Source organism: Tachysurus vachellii, chromosome 21 (assembly GCF_030014155.1).
Source record: "Tachysurus vachellii isolate PV-2020 chromosome 21, HZAU_Pvac_v1, whole genome shotgun sequence".
Taxonomy (NCBI): Eukaryota; Metazoa; Chordata; class Actinopteri; order Siluriformes; family Bagridae; genus Tachysurus; species Tachysurus vachellii.
In genome coordinates, this window is record NC_083480.1 from 8,754,483 (window position 1) to 8,770,103 (window position 15,621).

The 15,621-nt window shown below is 38.4% G+C and overlaps 1 protein-coding gene across 2 annotated transcripts in view; it reads left to right on the forward strand.

Moving 5' to 3' along the window:
- The window catches only part of trit1 (tRNA isopentenyltransferase 1), a 40,683-nt gene that overhangs the window by 17,692 nt on the left and 7,370 nt on the right, over window positions 1–15,621 (forward strand). Inside the window, exons 3-9 of one of the 2 annotated variants that reach the window (XR_009647535.1) lie at window positions 2,622–2,721; window positions 3,031–3,182; window positions 5,753–5,895; window positions 5,992–6,103; window positions 9,597–9,709; window positions 12,403–12,480; window positions 12,598–12,748. Coding sequence is in view for 1 of the 2 variants with exons in the window: in XM_060857132.1 (XP_060713115.1) it covers window positions 2,622–2,721; window positions 3,031–3,182; window positions 5,753–5,895; window positions 5,992–6,103; window positions 9,597–9,709; window positions 12,403–12,480 (698 nt within the window). In the remaining variant the exon portion in view is untranslated. The remainder of the gene's footprint in view (window positions 1–2,621; window positions 2,722–3,030; window positions 3,183–5,752; window positions 5,896–5,991; window positions 6,104–9,596; window positions 9,710–12,402; window positions 12,481–12,597; window positions 12,749–15,621) is intronic. The other variant, XM_060857132.1, reaches the window with a different exon arrangement.

Genomic DNA, 15,621 nt, shown 5'->3' on the forward strand with positions numbered 1-15,621 from the left:
ATGTTATATATATATATATATATATATATATATATATATATAATTTATTTATATATTTTATTTATTTAGTTATATTTTACTATAATTCACTCATTAAACATTCAAGGGACACACTACAACTCTGGTCTAAATTAAAATATATGTGCATGCTGCTAATGCAGTCAATTTATTGAACAAGATTTAAAAGACCACTTCGAGGTGGGATTATTTCATACTGCACCTTTAAATGTACTAAATCTGGTGGTTAATGAGGTGTATGACATATGAGGAAGGAACCTTGAGACTCAAACGAGAACCTGGCCTGATCTGGGTGACACTGGAGAGTGCAGTTAATGGGGGATGTGGTAGCTTTGTGGTGAAGACATTGGACTGAGTAGAAGGTTGTGAGTTTGAATTCCAGCTCCACCAAGCTGCCACTGCTGGGCCCCCGAGCAAAGCCCTTAACCTTCTGTTGCTCAGCTCATAAACAACATATAAATATGAGCATCAACAAAATTTTCTGAATTCATTTTTTTCAACTTTTATTTTCCTGTCCAGTGCACAGTGATGGAGACTTGAGCGCAAAATTGATCATTGCCATGATTAATTATTACACTTTAGAATTTAGTGGACTAAATTATATTATATAACAAGTTTTGCTATTTTTTTTTTTTTGGCTGTAAAGGGTCTTTTTTTTCTTTTTTTAATTTAATGTTTTATTTATTTATTTATTTGTTTATTACACAAGGTACTGCTGAATTTAATTACTGAGCATGTTTACACAACACAAGAATTTTGCAAACTAGACAACTCTGTTGCTGATGTAATTCATGTATAATTACAAGAACATTAACAGAAAGGCATTTGTGCATTACTGCATTGTTGGTATTTTTTTTTTTTTTTTTTTTTACCGAATACCTTTTTGTTTTTTAACATATAGTTTTTTAAGTGTATGAATTTGTCGCTTCAGTGTCGGATCCCTAAAAAAAGTAATGTTAGAGCGACTACAGTGTCACTGTCGCTCAGTGTTACAGTGTGCAGTTTGTGTTTTTGATATTGTAGCCTTGTATTTGTTAATAATTAATCAATAGCAGGTTGTTAACATTGACAATAATTAACCAAGGAATTTCCTTCCATTTGCCACCCTAGTACTGAGGCTGCATGGTTAAGAAGGGTTCAATAGTTTTCTCCTCTTTAAACACATGAAAAATTTAAGGCTGAGTGTTTTATTGCTCATTTTACTGATGGGCTTTCTCACTAAGCATCACTGCAGTAGCAATCAGATAAAACCCCTCCCTGAAACTAGAGTCTCATTAAAAAATATATATATATATTATTCTATTTCATATCTTTAGAAGCTTTCATTTTTTATTTCTAGTCACAATTCTGGTTACAGTCAGTGACCAGAGTCCTGCTTGTTTCTGTTAAAGAAGTTTTCCTGAGTGAATATTGCATTATTTTTTTCTTTTTTCTTGCATATAAAATTGAATAGCTGTGACATTTTCGAGCGGGTTATGAAGGTGCCACCCGTCTGCTGATCCCGATACCTTGCACACTTTAAAAGGATAAATCTGTGTGTGTGCGTGTGAGAGAGTAAGAGAGAGAGTGTCTGTGTGTGTGTGTCTTTCTTTTCCCTGCCGCCTGATGCTGTTGGAAGTGAGAGATGATCAGGGTGAATATTAATAGATGCAGGAGATGCTCTCTGTCATAGTCGGGAGGAGTCATCACTGGGCATGTTCAGGCACAACACAGCCAAATGCATGTGATTTACATTTTTACAGTTGGATATTGTACAGATTTCCTCTAGTAGCTACTGCTTTAACATAGCAAACAATTTTAAAAATCCTCTGCCTGTGTAAAGGCGTAAAACTGAGTGTAATCGATGCTTGTTTTATCGCAGGAAACTAGAGATGTCGTTATCGGCCGGAGACAGATGAACCTGCCCCCTCTCTCTCTCTCTCTCTCTCTCTCTCTCTCTCTCTCTCTCTCTCTCTCTCTCAAGCCTTGATCTCCTTCCCAGGAGAACAGAGTAAAGCAGGGTGTCAGTGGTGTGTGTGTGATTGTATATTGGAGTATGAGTGCTTGTAGGCCTTGTCTTGCTATTTAATTACTCCAGGGAAACAGGCGATGAGGTCTCTGCTGATTTTTATTATAATCTCCACAGCCAAGTAAAAGAACAGAGGAAACTGTCAACTCACAACGAGACATGCACTTTGATTTTGAGCCTATTTTAATGGCATGTACGTGGATTAAATGTACATTACTACGAATTATCTGGTCTACTTCCATCAACGGGGGGAGAAATACTAGGAAACATTTGATTTAATTCATTTTGGATTCACTATATCCGTATTGATTTTGAATGTATGTTGATGTTTTTATTATGATTTAAAAATGTAATTTTCTTTGGAAAAAAGCCAGCCTCAGTGGAGACCTGTCATGCTTTTTGCATAGAAATGGCATTTTCTTACATTAGAGTATGCTGATAAGATATACCACTCAAAAATATGTGGAAAAAAAAAACATCTCCTGACAAATTAATTGACATTTGATATTTGACTTTACATGTTTTAAACTCTCTACTTTTCATATTAATGAAGATCTCTATGATCTTTATTTTGTTTTGCCTCCTTAACCCAACACATTGAGGACATACACCGGCGGAGAAAACTCCCAATCGTTGTTGGCGGCACAAACTACTACATTGAATCCATTTTATGGAAAGTTCTTGTCGACACAGTGGTAAATATATGGTGTATATATACGTCTATTCAAATGGTGTCCAGTCTTATATGGAAAGAGACGTGTTGGGTGCAGGTTTTCACTCCACCTAAGCAGAAGCAACACATGAGTCCATTGAAAGCCAAGATAAGCTGATTAAACAGCTGGAATCAGGTGTGGCTCCTGTTTGATTGGAACGAAAACCTGCACTGGCCCTTTCCGGATAAAGCCGGACACTGCAGATCTATGCTGTTTGGACCATTTGTGGAATAGTATTGTGATGCTGCAAAGATGTTTCTTCTTGAGTTACAGAGGCCACTTATTTTACAGGAGCATGGGATTGAGAAATTTCAGAGTGGGTCCTCTATTCTAAAAGCTGAGCTGGAGAAGCTTGGAGGTCCTGAACTTCACAAACGCCTGCAGGATGTGGACCCTGAAATGGCAGCCATGTTACACCCCAACGATGCTCGTAAGATTGCAAGGTATGCAGCTCTTTAGTTGCATTTTAGCTAAAGCTATCATTGCTGAGACTCTGCTGACTTGCAGAGTTTAATGACAACTTTAACTGAATACACACCGTCCATCACAGCTGTCCATTCATGAACATAAACGAGAGTTTCAGGAGCTGGGATTGGCAGCTTCACAGTAGAAGCTTGACCAGCAATATTCACTAAGTGAGTAACAAATTACTGTTTGACCCACAGCTACACTGAAAGTGCAATTATTATCTATTTGAGGAAATGGTTGTTTCAGGGTGCTAAATACAGTACTAGGTATTCATGGATTTATACATTAGGAGTTTTCGTCTCAGTTGGTTACCAGCAATCTACTTCTCACCACCCATGAACATCAAAGGATTAAAACCATAGCTGCATTTTCAGGACAGAGTGTTTCATGGTTTCTTGGTAACCGAGAAACGTGAAAGAGAAAACAAAAGCTGGTGATAGAATGCCTGTTTATAGTTATTATAGTATTAGTGTGAAAGTAACTTATTTCATGGTCGTTGTCTGCACTTGTTTGCTTTAAATTATTGCAGAAAGAAAAGGAAATTATCACACTTTTATTCATTTAATAGGCAGTAATCTACATACATACACACACACACACACACACACACACACACACACACACACACACACACACACACACATATATATATATATATATATATATATATATATATATATATATATATATATATATATATATATATATATATCCCGTAATTAGAACATAGGAAAGTATTAATATCATGATGATTTTCTTTCCACCCTGAACCCATTTTTCTGTTGAATTCTGGCACCAGTTTATAAAAATCTGTCTCCCCACCTGTGTGAAACAGTTGCCTCCGGCAGCACCAGCCTGCAGTACAGTACACACTCATTTTCCGGATGCATTGCTTGGGATTTAATTACCATCATGGGGCCAATTAACACCACTTTTTTTGGGGGGTGCGAATCTGGCTCTCTGTGTTTTGGCTAATTGATGCCATCATGTTTTGGGGGATGAGTCCCAGTCCCACACTCCCTCTGTAGTAGATCTGCTGCTTTTGAAATTTCCTTTCATTGACTATAGGAACAGAGGCTTCTGACACAGTGGCAGCTGCTCAGCTGTCATGTCGTCTGCTACACAGACAGGCAAAGTGGTAGCAGGCTGGGTGTTGGGCTTCATTCATAGAGCAATGTCATGCCTCTCCTTAATATCTTTCCTAAAGTGTTTCTGAGATTAACAAAAAAAACTACAGATAGAACTCTTTTGCATATGCGTTTAATCAGTGCAAGCAGCGAAGTTAACCAGATTTTTATTTGTATTTAACACAAAAAGATATCTTGTTTTGTTTGTCTGTGATTTAATCAAGAGCAAAAAAAAGTAGGAAGAGGTTTTAGCTTGCGGTGAACTTGAAAAGATTTTGTTATGAGAGCTATGTGTGTGTATAAAATATGCAGCATAGCTTATCTCATTGTATTAGAGGTTGTCTCATACTGTCCCTTTCCCATTCATAGATTCAGCATGTTTCAGCAACTGGATTGAATGTTCAGAGTGATTTATCAGCAGTTACAGATTCCTGATTTCCTGTTCCGAAAAAATTGTGTCTGTCCAAAAAACATACCCACATTCTCTCAGCCATATACTTTTGGCTAAAGACACATATTAGAGTGACTTTGGTGACATATCAGTATTTCCCAATTAACATTGAGTAGGATTTTCAGTAGCAGTGTTGGATGACAGTTTGCATAAAACAATACACAACAGATACGTGAGAAATTAGACTTTCAACAATGCATAGCTTTCCTGACATCAATATATTGACTTTATTCTTGTTGCAGATAAAGCATCATGAAAAAATGTATTCCTTTGTATAATTCCTAGCGATGTTCATTCTGTATTCGTGCGGCCAATTAAATGTTTATTTATTAAAATTCCCAAACTCGCAGAAATGTAAAATACTGCAAGATAACTATCCACTTTATGCATAAATTGTAACATAACTTGCGTAACTAAGTGTTTCTCTGTAACATTATCAAAAATGTTTGCTTTAAAAAAAGCAACCTTTTTTCGCTACCTTTTTGAAGTAGTACCTACATACCGTATACTGTATGGTTAAATGTGATTGTGTCTGTATATAAATAAGCCTTGGCATGCGTGTGCTGCATAATGTTGTTGAATGAAAAGCACTGAAAAAAATCTTTAAAACAAATGCTTAAATTTCTAGGCTAGGCTTTATATGACATCCTATTATGATTCTTTTACGCACCAATTCCTGCTTATTAACTGGCTACAATTACCAAATTAGAAAGAAGATAATGTGAGTATGTTTCCTCCAAGACATGTAAAGCCAGTCATTGCATCTTTTCAAACTGCTTTGGAAAACATCATAGGGGAACTGACCAGTCTAAGCATACAAATGTAATAGCTACAACTGGCTCATGTAAAAGGTAACATATCAAACTTGCATTTATGTCTGGCCAGTGTATAGGCAAGAGTAGAATGTTTGTAGTATATTCCTGTATGTATTAATAATTCTAATGAATGGTGTTTGAATGATTGACAGGAGTCTTCAGGTTTACCAGGAGACGGGAGTTAAGCACAGTCATCTGCTAAAGGAGCAGAAAGAGCAAGACGGGGCAGATGGTCTTGGAGGTCCTCTGCGTTTCTTAAATCCCTGCATATTTTGGCTCCACTCCAACATGGATGGTATGATGAATCCTTTAATCTGTGTTGATTACTCAGATTCATGGTTGATGATGACCATATTCTTTCTTGTTGTTGTCAATGTCCTTCCACTTGTAGCTTTAGATAAAAGGCTGGACAAACGTGTGGATGAGATGCTATCTTTAGGGCTGATTAAGGAACTGAAAGATTTCCACCAGCGCTTTAACGAGAAGAAAATCCAGGACAACAGGTAATTTACTGTTTGCCGTTTTATCTGATCAAAGTATACAACCATTTAAAAGTCCACAATGCAGACATACTGACTCCAATGCCAAAGTAAAATTAAAAGCTTGAAGACAAAATGCAAAGAGGCTAAAGACCATAATGGTACCACTGTCCTTTTACAGCCACGGCTGTTACCCGAGCAGGGGAATGATGTTATCATGGAAATCAAATATGGGGCAGGTCTTACATATATGTAAATAGACATGACAGAAACAAACAAAAAAGTTATGTCTGTATCAAAAGAAATGGCTATCAAGGCACATAGTGTAAATTCAGACTTAACTACTCGCTCAAATCCATACGAGGGACATGATTTCTTAAAGTAGTCTCTTTTTTTTTTTTTTTTTAAACAATAATAATAAGCAGAACCTTTTTTCTGTGTTTCAGGTGTTTAACAGGTCCCAGCCTGTCACTGTCAAATTCTTCTAGCATAATGTTAAGTGAGCGAATAAGTGCTTAAGCTGCACTTTCTTCAACGGGATGAAGTAGCAGTTTAAGAACACTTACAACATTCACTTTTTACATATTCAGGTTCAGAAGATTAAGATTTGTGGCCAGTTTGACCGAGAAATCGAGACCTAAAAAAGACTTAAAGGGGTTGGTTTGGTTTATTTTTTTGCTGTCTCCTTTGTGAAGGTGAATCTGCTTAACTATAAACCTATATATGTTGTAAACTGGCAGGTAGATAGACGTGGTCTTATTTGGCAGTATGTTTCCTAGCTGGCTGTGGTAATTGGGTCAGGGTAGATGGACCAGAAGATCATATTTAGTAGTGACTTTTTCTTCAAGATGTTTAGCACAGTAAGCTTATTGGTCACTAGACCAGTACTAATGGTTATTCTTTATGATTGACAACCAACATGTCCGAATGGTACTGGGGTGGGCTAGAGGAAACAAGTATGTACTTTGAAGATGCCAAAGAATTATAGTAACTGATGTTTAACCAATGTTTGTGGATAAAAATGAGTAAAACAAAATCCCTAAAGAAAAGAAAAAAGCTAATTAATTGACAATTCTTTTTAGCGTGTGACTGTATTTAAAACCTCGTTGTCAGAGATGCTAATATGTGAGTATTTGGATTGTAGCCAAAAGAATCCGGTTAACCAGGTGGCTGACAAAACAGAGATGGTAATTATTTCACTTTTTCCACATTGAACTTGGTGACTTTTCCACATTGACCTAGAGACTAATAATGATGTCATTATTAGCTGCTGTTATTGTGACAGTTGTAGTTGCCATAGTTGCCAAAAAAAAAAAGAAGTTTTTTTTACTCTTTCTCTGTTAAGACAATGCATAACTATGGCATGAATTCAAAATGTGTGAATTGCGAATTGGTCATTTACAAAGCATCTGAATATGCATAGGTGTCAGAAAAGCTCTGCATATGCCAATCGGGAACTCTATTTTGAACAATACTATGAGCAGTTTGCTCTGTGTTTTTTCTATGGTTTAACATTGCGCATGGCTTCGGATTTGAACACGCTGTTCTGACGAGGAGTTGAGTAAGTGCCTGGCTGCGCTGCCAACTTTTACAAGAAGAGAGACATTGATCATCTGAAAATGACAAAGGAACACTGGAGACACAAAGCAGAGTCTTGAGTAGGGATGCAAATGTTGGCACAACCTTTTAACTGTAAACGGTCTGCTAGCTGCCAGTGATTTATCATTGCAACAAGCCTGAACTCTAAAATGCCAAGCAAATGCACTTTTAAGCCAGTATGTGTTCCAAAAAAAAATAAAAAATCCCAGGACATTTTTACTTTGTAAGTTTGCAGTAATGTAACCTGCTTATGTTTCCTACTCTACAACAGTAGGAAGCTCAGCTTACCTATAGACAGGGTTATAGTCTACGTGTAGTCTATATACTATATACTAGACTGTACTATGTAGTATAGTCTAAAGTAAAATGTGAGCAGTTAAACTAGCTAATACAAATGTGGCTAAAGTATAGCACAAATGTCAACAAAATTTATAATATTAAAGTTATATAAATTAAGCAGTAATATTAATGTTAGTACTAGCTGCTTTAAGGATTTTCTCTAGGGCTCTAGATTAGCATAAATTGAATTAATTACTGAAACAGTTGTAGGCAAATTCATCCAGAATGTCACCTTCATATTAGCTAAACCCAACCATAAAGTGCTAACATTCAAGGACTGTTGAACAGAAATTATTACATTAAAACATTTCTTCTCACAGATTAATGTTTTTGCACATGATTTGTCCTGTGTGTAGGAGAATAACTTTTTGCTTGTAAAATGGAGTTATAGGAGTAGGTGTGTGTTTTGTAAGTGATTAAGCTTAGCTGAGCTGAAGAGCAGTAGTGCTCCAGACAGGCAGAAGCTGGTAGATTTGCACAAAGCTGGATGCGTCATTCATTGTAAAATGCAGGGGTGATTCATTACTGGTCCCTATGTGCTGGTGTAATGCTGCAATATGCCCTATATAGCATATACCTAGCGGTGAACTTAATATAATAAGATCTCTTTCAGACAGTGAATTATTGATGTCATCGTCTGGACTGTTGCTTGCAGGTTGTGCATTGATATTGGCTGACTGGCCGCACTGCGTTGTGTGTGTGTGTTGTTGGGATGGGTGGGGATGCAGAGAATTGATACTCTGGCTGGCTGTTCTGTTGCACCAGTCAAGGCCCCACCCCCAACCTTTCCTCCCTCCCAACTAATCATTTACTGTCTCCACTCAGGCCATCCCCAGATACACAAACTGGCCACCCTTGCACTTTTCTCCCTCTCTGCTTTCACTAGTCTTCTGTCTCCCACTTTCTGCTGCAGTCTTCTCTCTGTTCTGCCTTTGTCTGCCTTGCTTCCGCTGATCGTCTCGCCTTTCAGATGGTGCCGTCACAAAGCAGGAAGGTCAAACTTTGCTCTCGCCTCCTATCTCTCCCTCTTTCTCTTGCACACATAGATACACAGCCATTCATTCTATCCAGTCAATCCATCCTGCAGGCTGGTATCTATCTGTAGTTGCATTTCAACCTCAGGAACCTTTTCAGGAACTTGAGGTGTGTTTGCAGCTATTGGTGCCTGCGCAATAGTTACTAATGGGGTGATGGTTGCTGTGTTTATCGAAACTTCCTGATCACAGAATGATTGGCCATCTTACCTGTCCTTTATAAAAACCTGCTTATAATCTTATAATCAGCTAATGAAGCTATTATGTTAGAGGTAGCATGATGTAGCAATCAACAAAACAAAGCTTCTGCAATGGGTTAGTTTTTTCTTTTTCAGAATTTCATGACCACTATTTAAAAAGTTATCAAAAATATTAATAACATTCATACTACATAGTTAATTAAACTGAAAGCAGCAAAACTTTTACCCTCAATGTAATTCATAAAGCTTGAATAAGATGTTTATGTAATTGCTTAAGTTTCCACACATAGCATATGTGCATTATTTTCTGCCACTTTCAATGGTTTGTTTTTATTTATGTTTTAGCCAAGACTACCAGCATGGCATCTTCCAGTCTATTGGGTTTAAGGAGTTCCATGATTACCTCACTGCCGGAGAAGACCTCAGCCAGGAGGACCATGAGAAGCTGAAGGTTAAAGGTACAGCCCTGTAAGACACCAGTATTTTAGTCATACAGTCATGGTTTGGAGTCTATTTTATTTAGTTTCATTTCTAGCCCTTTTCTGTTAGATAACATGGTATCTGAATCTCGAGCTATCTGTAGCCAAGTGTCTGTTTTCCATTACACAGTTGTACCCATGAAATTTCTGGAGGTTGGGAGTGGTGACATAAGTTTCCACATGATGGTAAACACTAACAAGAATAACAGTGGACAATAGATCTCACTGGATTTGTCTTATCAATTCAACACTCATTTCAGCAAACGAACAAATGGAATGTTTTTTGTTGTTACCGGACCTTTGACAATAACAGAAACTTTTTATTGGGTTACAAATGTTTAAGATAGGCACAGTTTAAACTTCTCTTAAACTGCTTTGGGGTGGGAGGGTAAGAATCGACAATTACACACTTGCTTCATTGCATCATGCTTGTGAATATCTCGTATTTCTGGTATTTCTTATAAACTTGTTCTCTTTTTAATGAGCAGACTTGCTCTACACACACAGGTTGCAGTTAAAGATACTGTTTAGAAACCATAAAGTGAGCTTTGAGACCTGACACAGAGCACTTGAGAACACTGAGCACAACTATATTTTAATGTTTTATGTTTTTAAACTTTTACATATTTTAAGCTAATTTGGACTTTAGAAGGCTTTCTATAACATTTACATTTACAGCATTTGGCAGACGCCCTTACCCAGAGCGACGTACATAAGTGCTTAAATCTCTAACATTGAATACATTAATGCTGGCTCACTAAGTTACATACTTAAGATACCATGAGTTTAAAACATTTGTTCAGAGTTACAATGAAAAAGTGTCAAAGGTGTTGTTTTTTTTTTTTTTTTTTTTTTATTTAAATATGCAAAAGATAAGGAAAGAAGTGCTAGTTGAAGTGTTTCCTGAATAAGTAGGTCTTCAACCGCCGCTTGAAAATATCCAGTGACTCAGCTGTCCGGACCTCTAGGGGAAGTTCGTTCCACCACCTTGGTGCCAGTACAGAGAAGAGTCTTGTAGTATACTTGCCTCTTACCCTGAGAGATGGTGGGACCAGTCGAGCAGTGCTGGTAGATCGGAGGGTGCGGGGTGCAGTGCAAGGAGTGATGAGGGCTTTGAGGTAAGAGGGAGCTGGTCCATTTTTGGCTTTGTAGGCCAGCATCAGTGTTTTGAATCTGATGCGTGCAGCTACCGGAAGCCAGTGGAGGGATCGCAGCAGCAGGGTGGTATGTGAGAACTTTGGCAGGTTGAAAACAAGCCGTGCAGCTGCATTTTGGATCATTTGCAGAGGACGGATTGCGTTCATAGGTAGACCTGCCAGCAGTGCATTGCAGTAATCCAGTCTAGAAATGACAAGAGACTGAACAAGTACCTGAGCAGCCTGTGTGGACAGAAATTTCTGAATCCTTCTAATAAACATTACGTTCCCTGACCGGGAATCGAACCCCGGGCCGCGGCGGTGAGAGCGCCGAATCCTAACCACTAGACCATCATGTCTATAAAGGCTGGACATGATGTATGCCTACTTACTAGCCACCCCTGAGTATATTCAACAAGTACAGCTCAACAGCCATGTTACTAGAATATTCTCAATTATTCTTGGTCCAGCAAATATGATATAAATGTTGGATATCAGTTCTTTTTACCGGTGGGAATATTATTGTCTGCCAATGAAATAAATCAATAAATGGACAATAAAAATGTATTCTTCCTCTACTGGTGCCTGTTTCCATGGTAGTCTCAGCCTCAAATGCCTCGCTGGGAAACCATTTTTTAAAGGTCTGTCTGGAAACACAGAAAACCGTCATGTTTACAAACCCGAGTATTTAGGATCGTCTAAAAACTTGATTTTTCAAATGATATAAAGTTCACATTGATTTCTGCGACCTTTTCTTAAATCAGTCATCTATGGTTGCAGATCAGTCTGTTTTGGGGATTTTATGGGTTTTTCATTCCCCTAAACATGACACTGAACAAAATAACTGTGTTTGGTTGCTGTACGTGTCAGTCAGAAGCCAGCTGCTATGGAGTCCATTCCTTCTGCCGTCAGTCTGAAGGTCTGGCCACGTGAATTTTTTTTTTCCACTGTAAATCTGTTATCGTCTCCAGACACAGGCCTAAATGTCGCTGACAGGAATTTTATTACTCAGTAGTAGTAAAAGTTGCTGTGGTGTTATGAGTAGAAAAAGCTAAATCTGACTGGTAAAAATTATCTCTCTGAAACTTTTATTGGACTGATAACGGTCTGTATTATTTCTATCCGTACATAATTCCTGGTAGGTGCTCTGACAGGAAATTTTAGGCTCGTCCACACTACACTACTTTAGTTGCTTGTGGTCAGTTATTTGGTGTTGAGAACTCTAATATTTGGTTTGGGAGATTCAGGTAGTGTAAAGTGAATTATCATGGCTGTTTTTATACTGTGTGTAGCCAGGAATTGTGTCATGCTTCTGTTTATTTTGCATATATATTTTTTAACAGCCATTTTGTAATGACTTGCAAAATAAATGCAATACCACTGCGCTTAAATTTTGTCCTCACTCCCACACAAATAGGTGGACGATCAAACAGATTCAGGGATTCAATGTTGATGGAGCAGATAAAATTGATATAATGATGAGAAACGTATGAGCTATGGTTTTGATATTGCATCTCCTTTCTTTCCCTCTCCCAGGTATTGAGGCCCTGAAGCAGGCAACACGGCGTTACGCTCGAAAGCAGAACAAATGGGTTCGCAATCGCTTCCTCAAAAGTAAGAGAAAATCTTTAACCAAAGCAAATGTTTCAGCATTATCAGAATTCAGTCAGACAGCTTCTTGAAGTGAGTGTATGCCTCATTTATCTGTTGCCTATATTCTGTGTGTAACAGTGTGTCTAAGTGAGGGAGATGTTTGTCTGCTGCACTGCTACGCACTCAGTAGTTTCTGCGCTACTGGAGTACACTGCAAACGTCACCGCAACCAAGGGAGCAGGAGCTACCTGTCATGCTTCCTGTTAATGCTTTGCTTTTACAGAATAAGGCACGTCTGTTTTCCTTCCATCCGTTTCATGAGCTGCTCTGTTGAATGCATCAGTGCACAGAACATGCAGATTTCTGATGAGTGAATGCACTTGATGTGTATTTAGATCCCTGGTAAAGACCAGTGTCATGACAAACACCAGTCGTTTGGCTCTCCCTTTCTGACCTGACAGAAAGATGGGGCATCAGGATGGTTTATGTTGTTCTCTGGAACCACAAAAATGGCACAGATTGCAGAGTATGTGATTAAAAGTTAAAAAATGGGGCATTTTATGTTATAGTGACTTGCAGTCAAGCAGCATAATGTCCGTTTGTCTGTTGTGTGAGAAGGTTGTAGGAAGAATGTGAAAGTTCACAGACTAGGAGCAGCAAATAACATGCTTGACACATAAGCTCTACTATTACTCTGATCACAAAGCAGCCACCAATCAGAACTGAATACATAAGTACCAATACACAAATAACTATGTATTAAATATGAATAACCACAAGTCATGTTGGTTTACACTAATCTGTAAACACAAAAAGAGAAACACGCCTCTATGTAAAGAGTGCACACTCCTCCACTCAACCAGACAAGGAGGCAGAACAGGTTCACTTATTCCAAACGTTAGCAATTCACACCTCTGTTATGTAGTTGCACTAGATGTTTTTAAGAGATTTGTTAAATATGACAGGCCAATGAAGAGCATTACAGCATAGTTTTACTACAAGGTCATCGTATTCCTCTTGTGTTTCTGTATGCAGAAATTACATGACCATCACACACTTTTACTGTTTTACTCAATGGTTCTGGCAATGAAGTGGAAATGCAGAACAGGAACTGTATACTTCATGTTCAGATTTCTGAAACTCTAGCTATCTAGATCTTTAGAAAGGAACCTCATTGGTAAACACTAATGCACTAAGTACATTATGGGTGCAGTGGATTTGCACACTTCTAGTTGTAGTTGCAACCCACTAATTCAATTTGTTTCTTCAAGCTGCAGAATGCATTCTGGGTGATTAGGGTGAAATTACTGTTTAAAGGCTAAACTATTGTGGTGATTTGACAGGGCATTAGATATTCTGCTCAAGTGGTATAAACCAGAAGGAATTTTTTTATAGAGATGTAGGCAGGACTGTTGTTTTTCTTTTAATCGCACACATTATTTTTATTTGTACTAACTTATTATATTTTCTAATTCATTTAGTTGACTATTTTTCCAAAATATAATCTAATTAGCTTGATTTAAACCATCATGACCTAAGCACTGCTACACATTCATGTTATTTGATCCCTCATGAACGTAAAACCTCCCGCTCATGCAAATTCAGGTTTTTTGTTATCTACAGCATTCCAGTCAACACCGTGCCCTGTGGCATCCAGTGCAACCTTTTTTTCTTAGTTTCCGTCAAGAAATATTTGTATTTTTATCTTTTTTAATGTATCAACACTTGAATTAGTATGTGATTTTGGATATTATGGACTTTTTTCTGCATTCAGCTGTTTACTGACTATCATGTTTATCCCCAGATTTGAGTGCCTTGTCCACATGTGCAGTATGCTGAAGAGATGTTAAGTGGGGGAGGGAGGCGAGTAAGCGATTGATGAAGAAAATTGTTAAGGAGGTTTGGTCCTTTGTAACTTCATATCCTTGACACTGGTTTTTCCTGTCTGTTTACAATCTCTCCATCCACTCAGCCATACCACTCTCTTCACATTTCTTCCTGTAATAGCCCACCACCCTGTGGGACAGCCTTTGATCCTTTTCCTTTCCCGCTCTTTGCCCTCCTCCCACACCACCACCACTTCTTACTGTTCCACCACAATGGCTGGAGCGTGTCTCGGATTTCCTTTGCCATTCGTTTATCTCAAGCCTCCCACAGTCGTTATTGTTTTCCACAGTGTTCCATGCAGACTGTGGCCACGGAGACCAACGTGCTGAAGAAGGCCTGTTGTCCGCTCCCTCCACCAATCCTGTTAGGGTTAAAGGCATGAAGTGGAAACTGTGGCTAAACCTGATTAAGTGTCTGTGCATCCTGCCATATGGGCCTACACCCTCTTGGGCCACCATAAGGCTTCAGGGGATTTTGGGGCTCAGCTTGCAGTAGATCACTGAGCAATGAGCAGACAATGACAGAGTAATACATGTCTTTTTTTTAATGAAGCTGGAGATCAGTGTGGTTAGAATTTGTGGTTCCATTTTATTGCTTTATTTTACCATATTTTCTCCAAGTTTAGTCATCGACACCCACTAGCTAGCTCTGTCATATTACATGATTCCCACTCATAAAGACTCACAGGAGTCTTTAGACTCCTGACCTCAGATGTGTGGTATTGTTGACTGTTTAACTATATTAAGTTTTGGCTATTTAGTAGTGAGTCCTTGCCAATTTTCAGCGCTTGAGCAGCTCGACTACTCTGATCGGTTGTAAGTTGCTTTAAATAAAAGTGTCTACCAAAAGGATAATGTAAATGAAGTTGTTTGAAGAAAATGCAAGACAAAAACAGTTTGTTTGGTTGATTTGGATACTTTTTTGACCAATTTTTGAGACCACGACACACCTGACCTAACCAGCTTGACCATCTGGATCGATACATGACTCACTTCATGCTTATTTGCCGTAATTACACTGCTTTACGTCAGTAATTCTTTGTTCCCTTGGCTGCCTTTAAGCCTGTAAGCTTTACCGTCTCCCCTTCATGCTGACCCACTACCCTACTCTTCACTTAGTCAGCTGAATCTCCACTACACCCATGCTTACTGTTTTATTACAGCATCACACGTGGCTTTCCTTACATTGCTGTTATTGGGCTCCTGACCTGCTTTTGCTCATAGTTAAGCTCCTCCAGCTTGGTGGCTTTGTGGCGGTCTTAGCAGATCCTCTCTT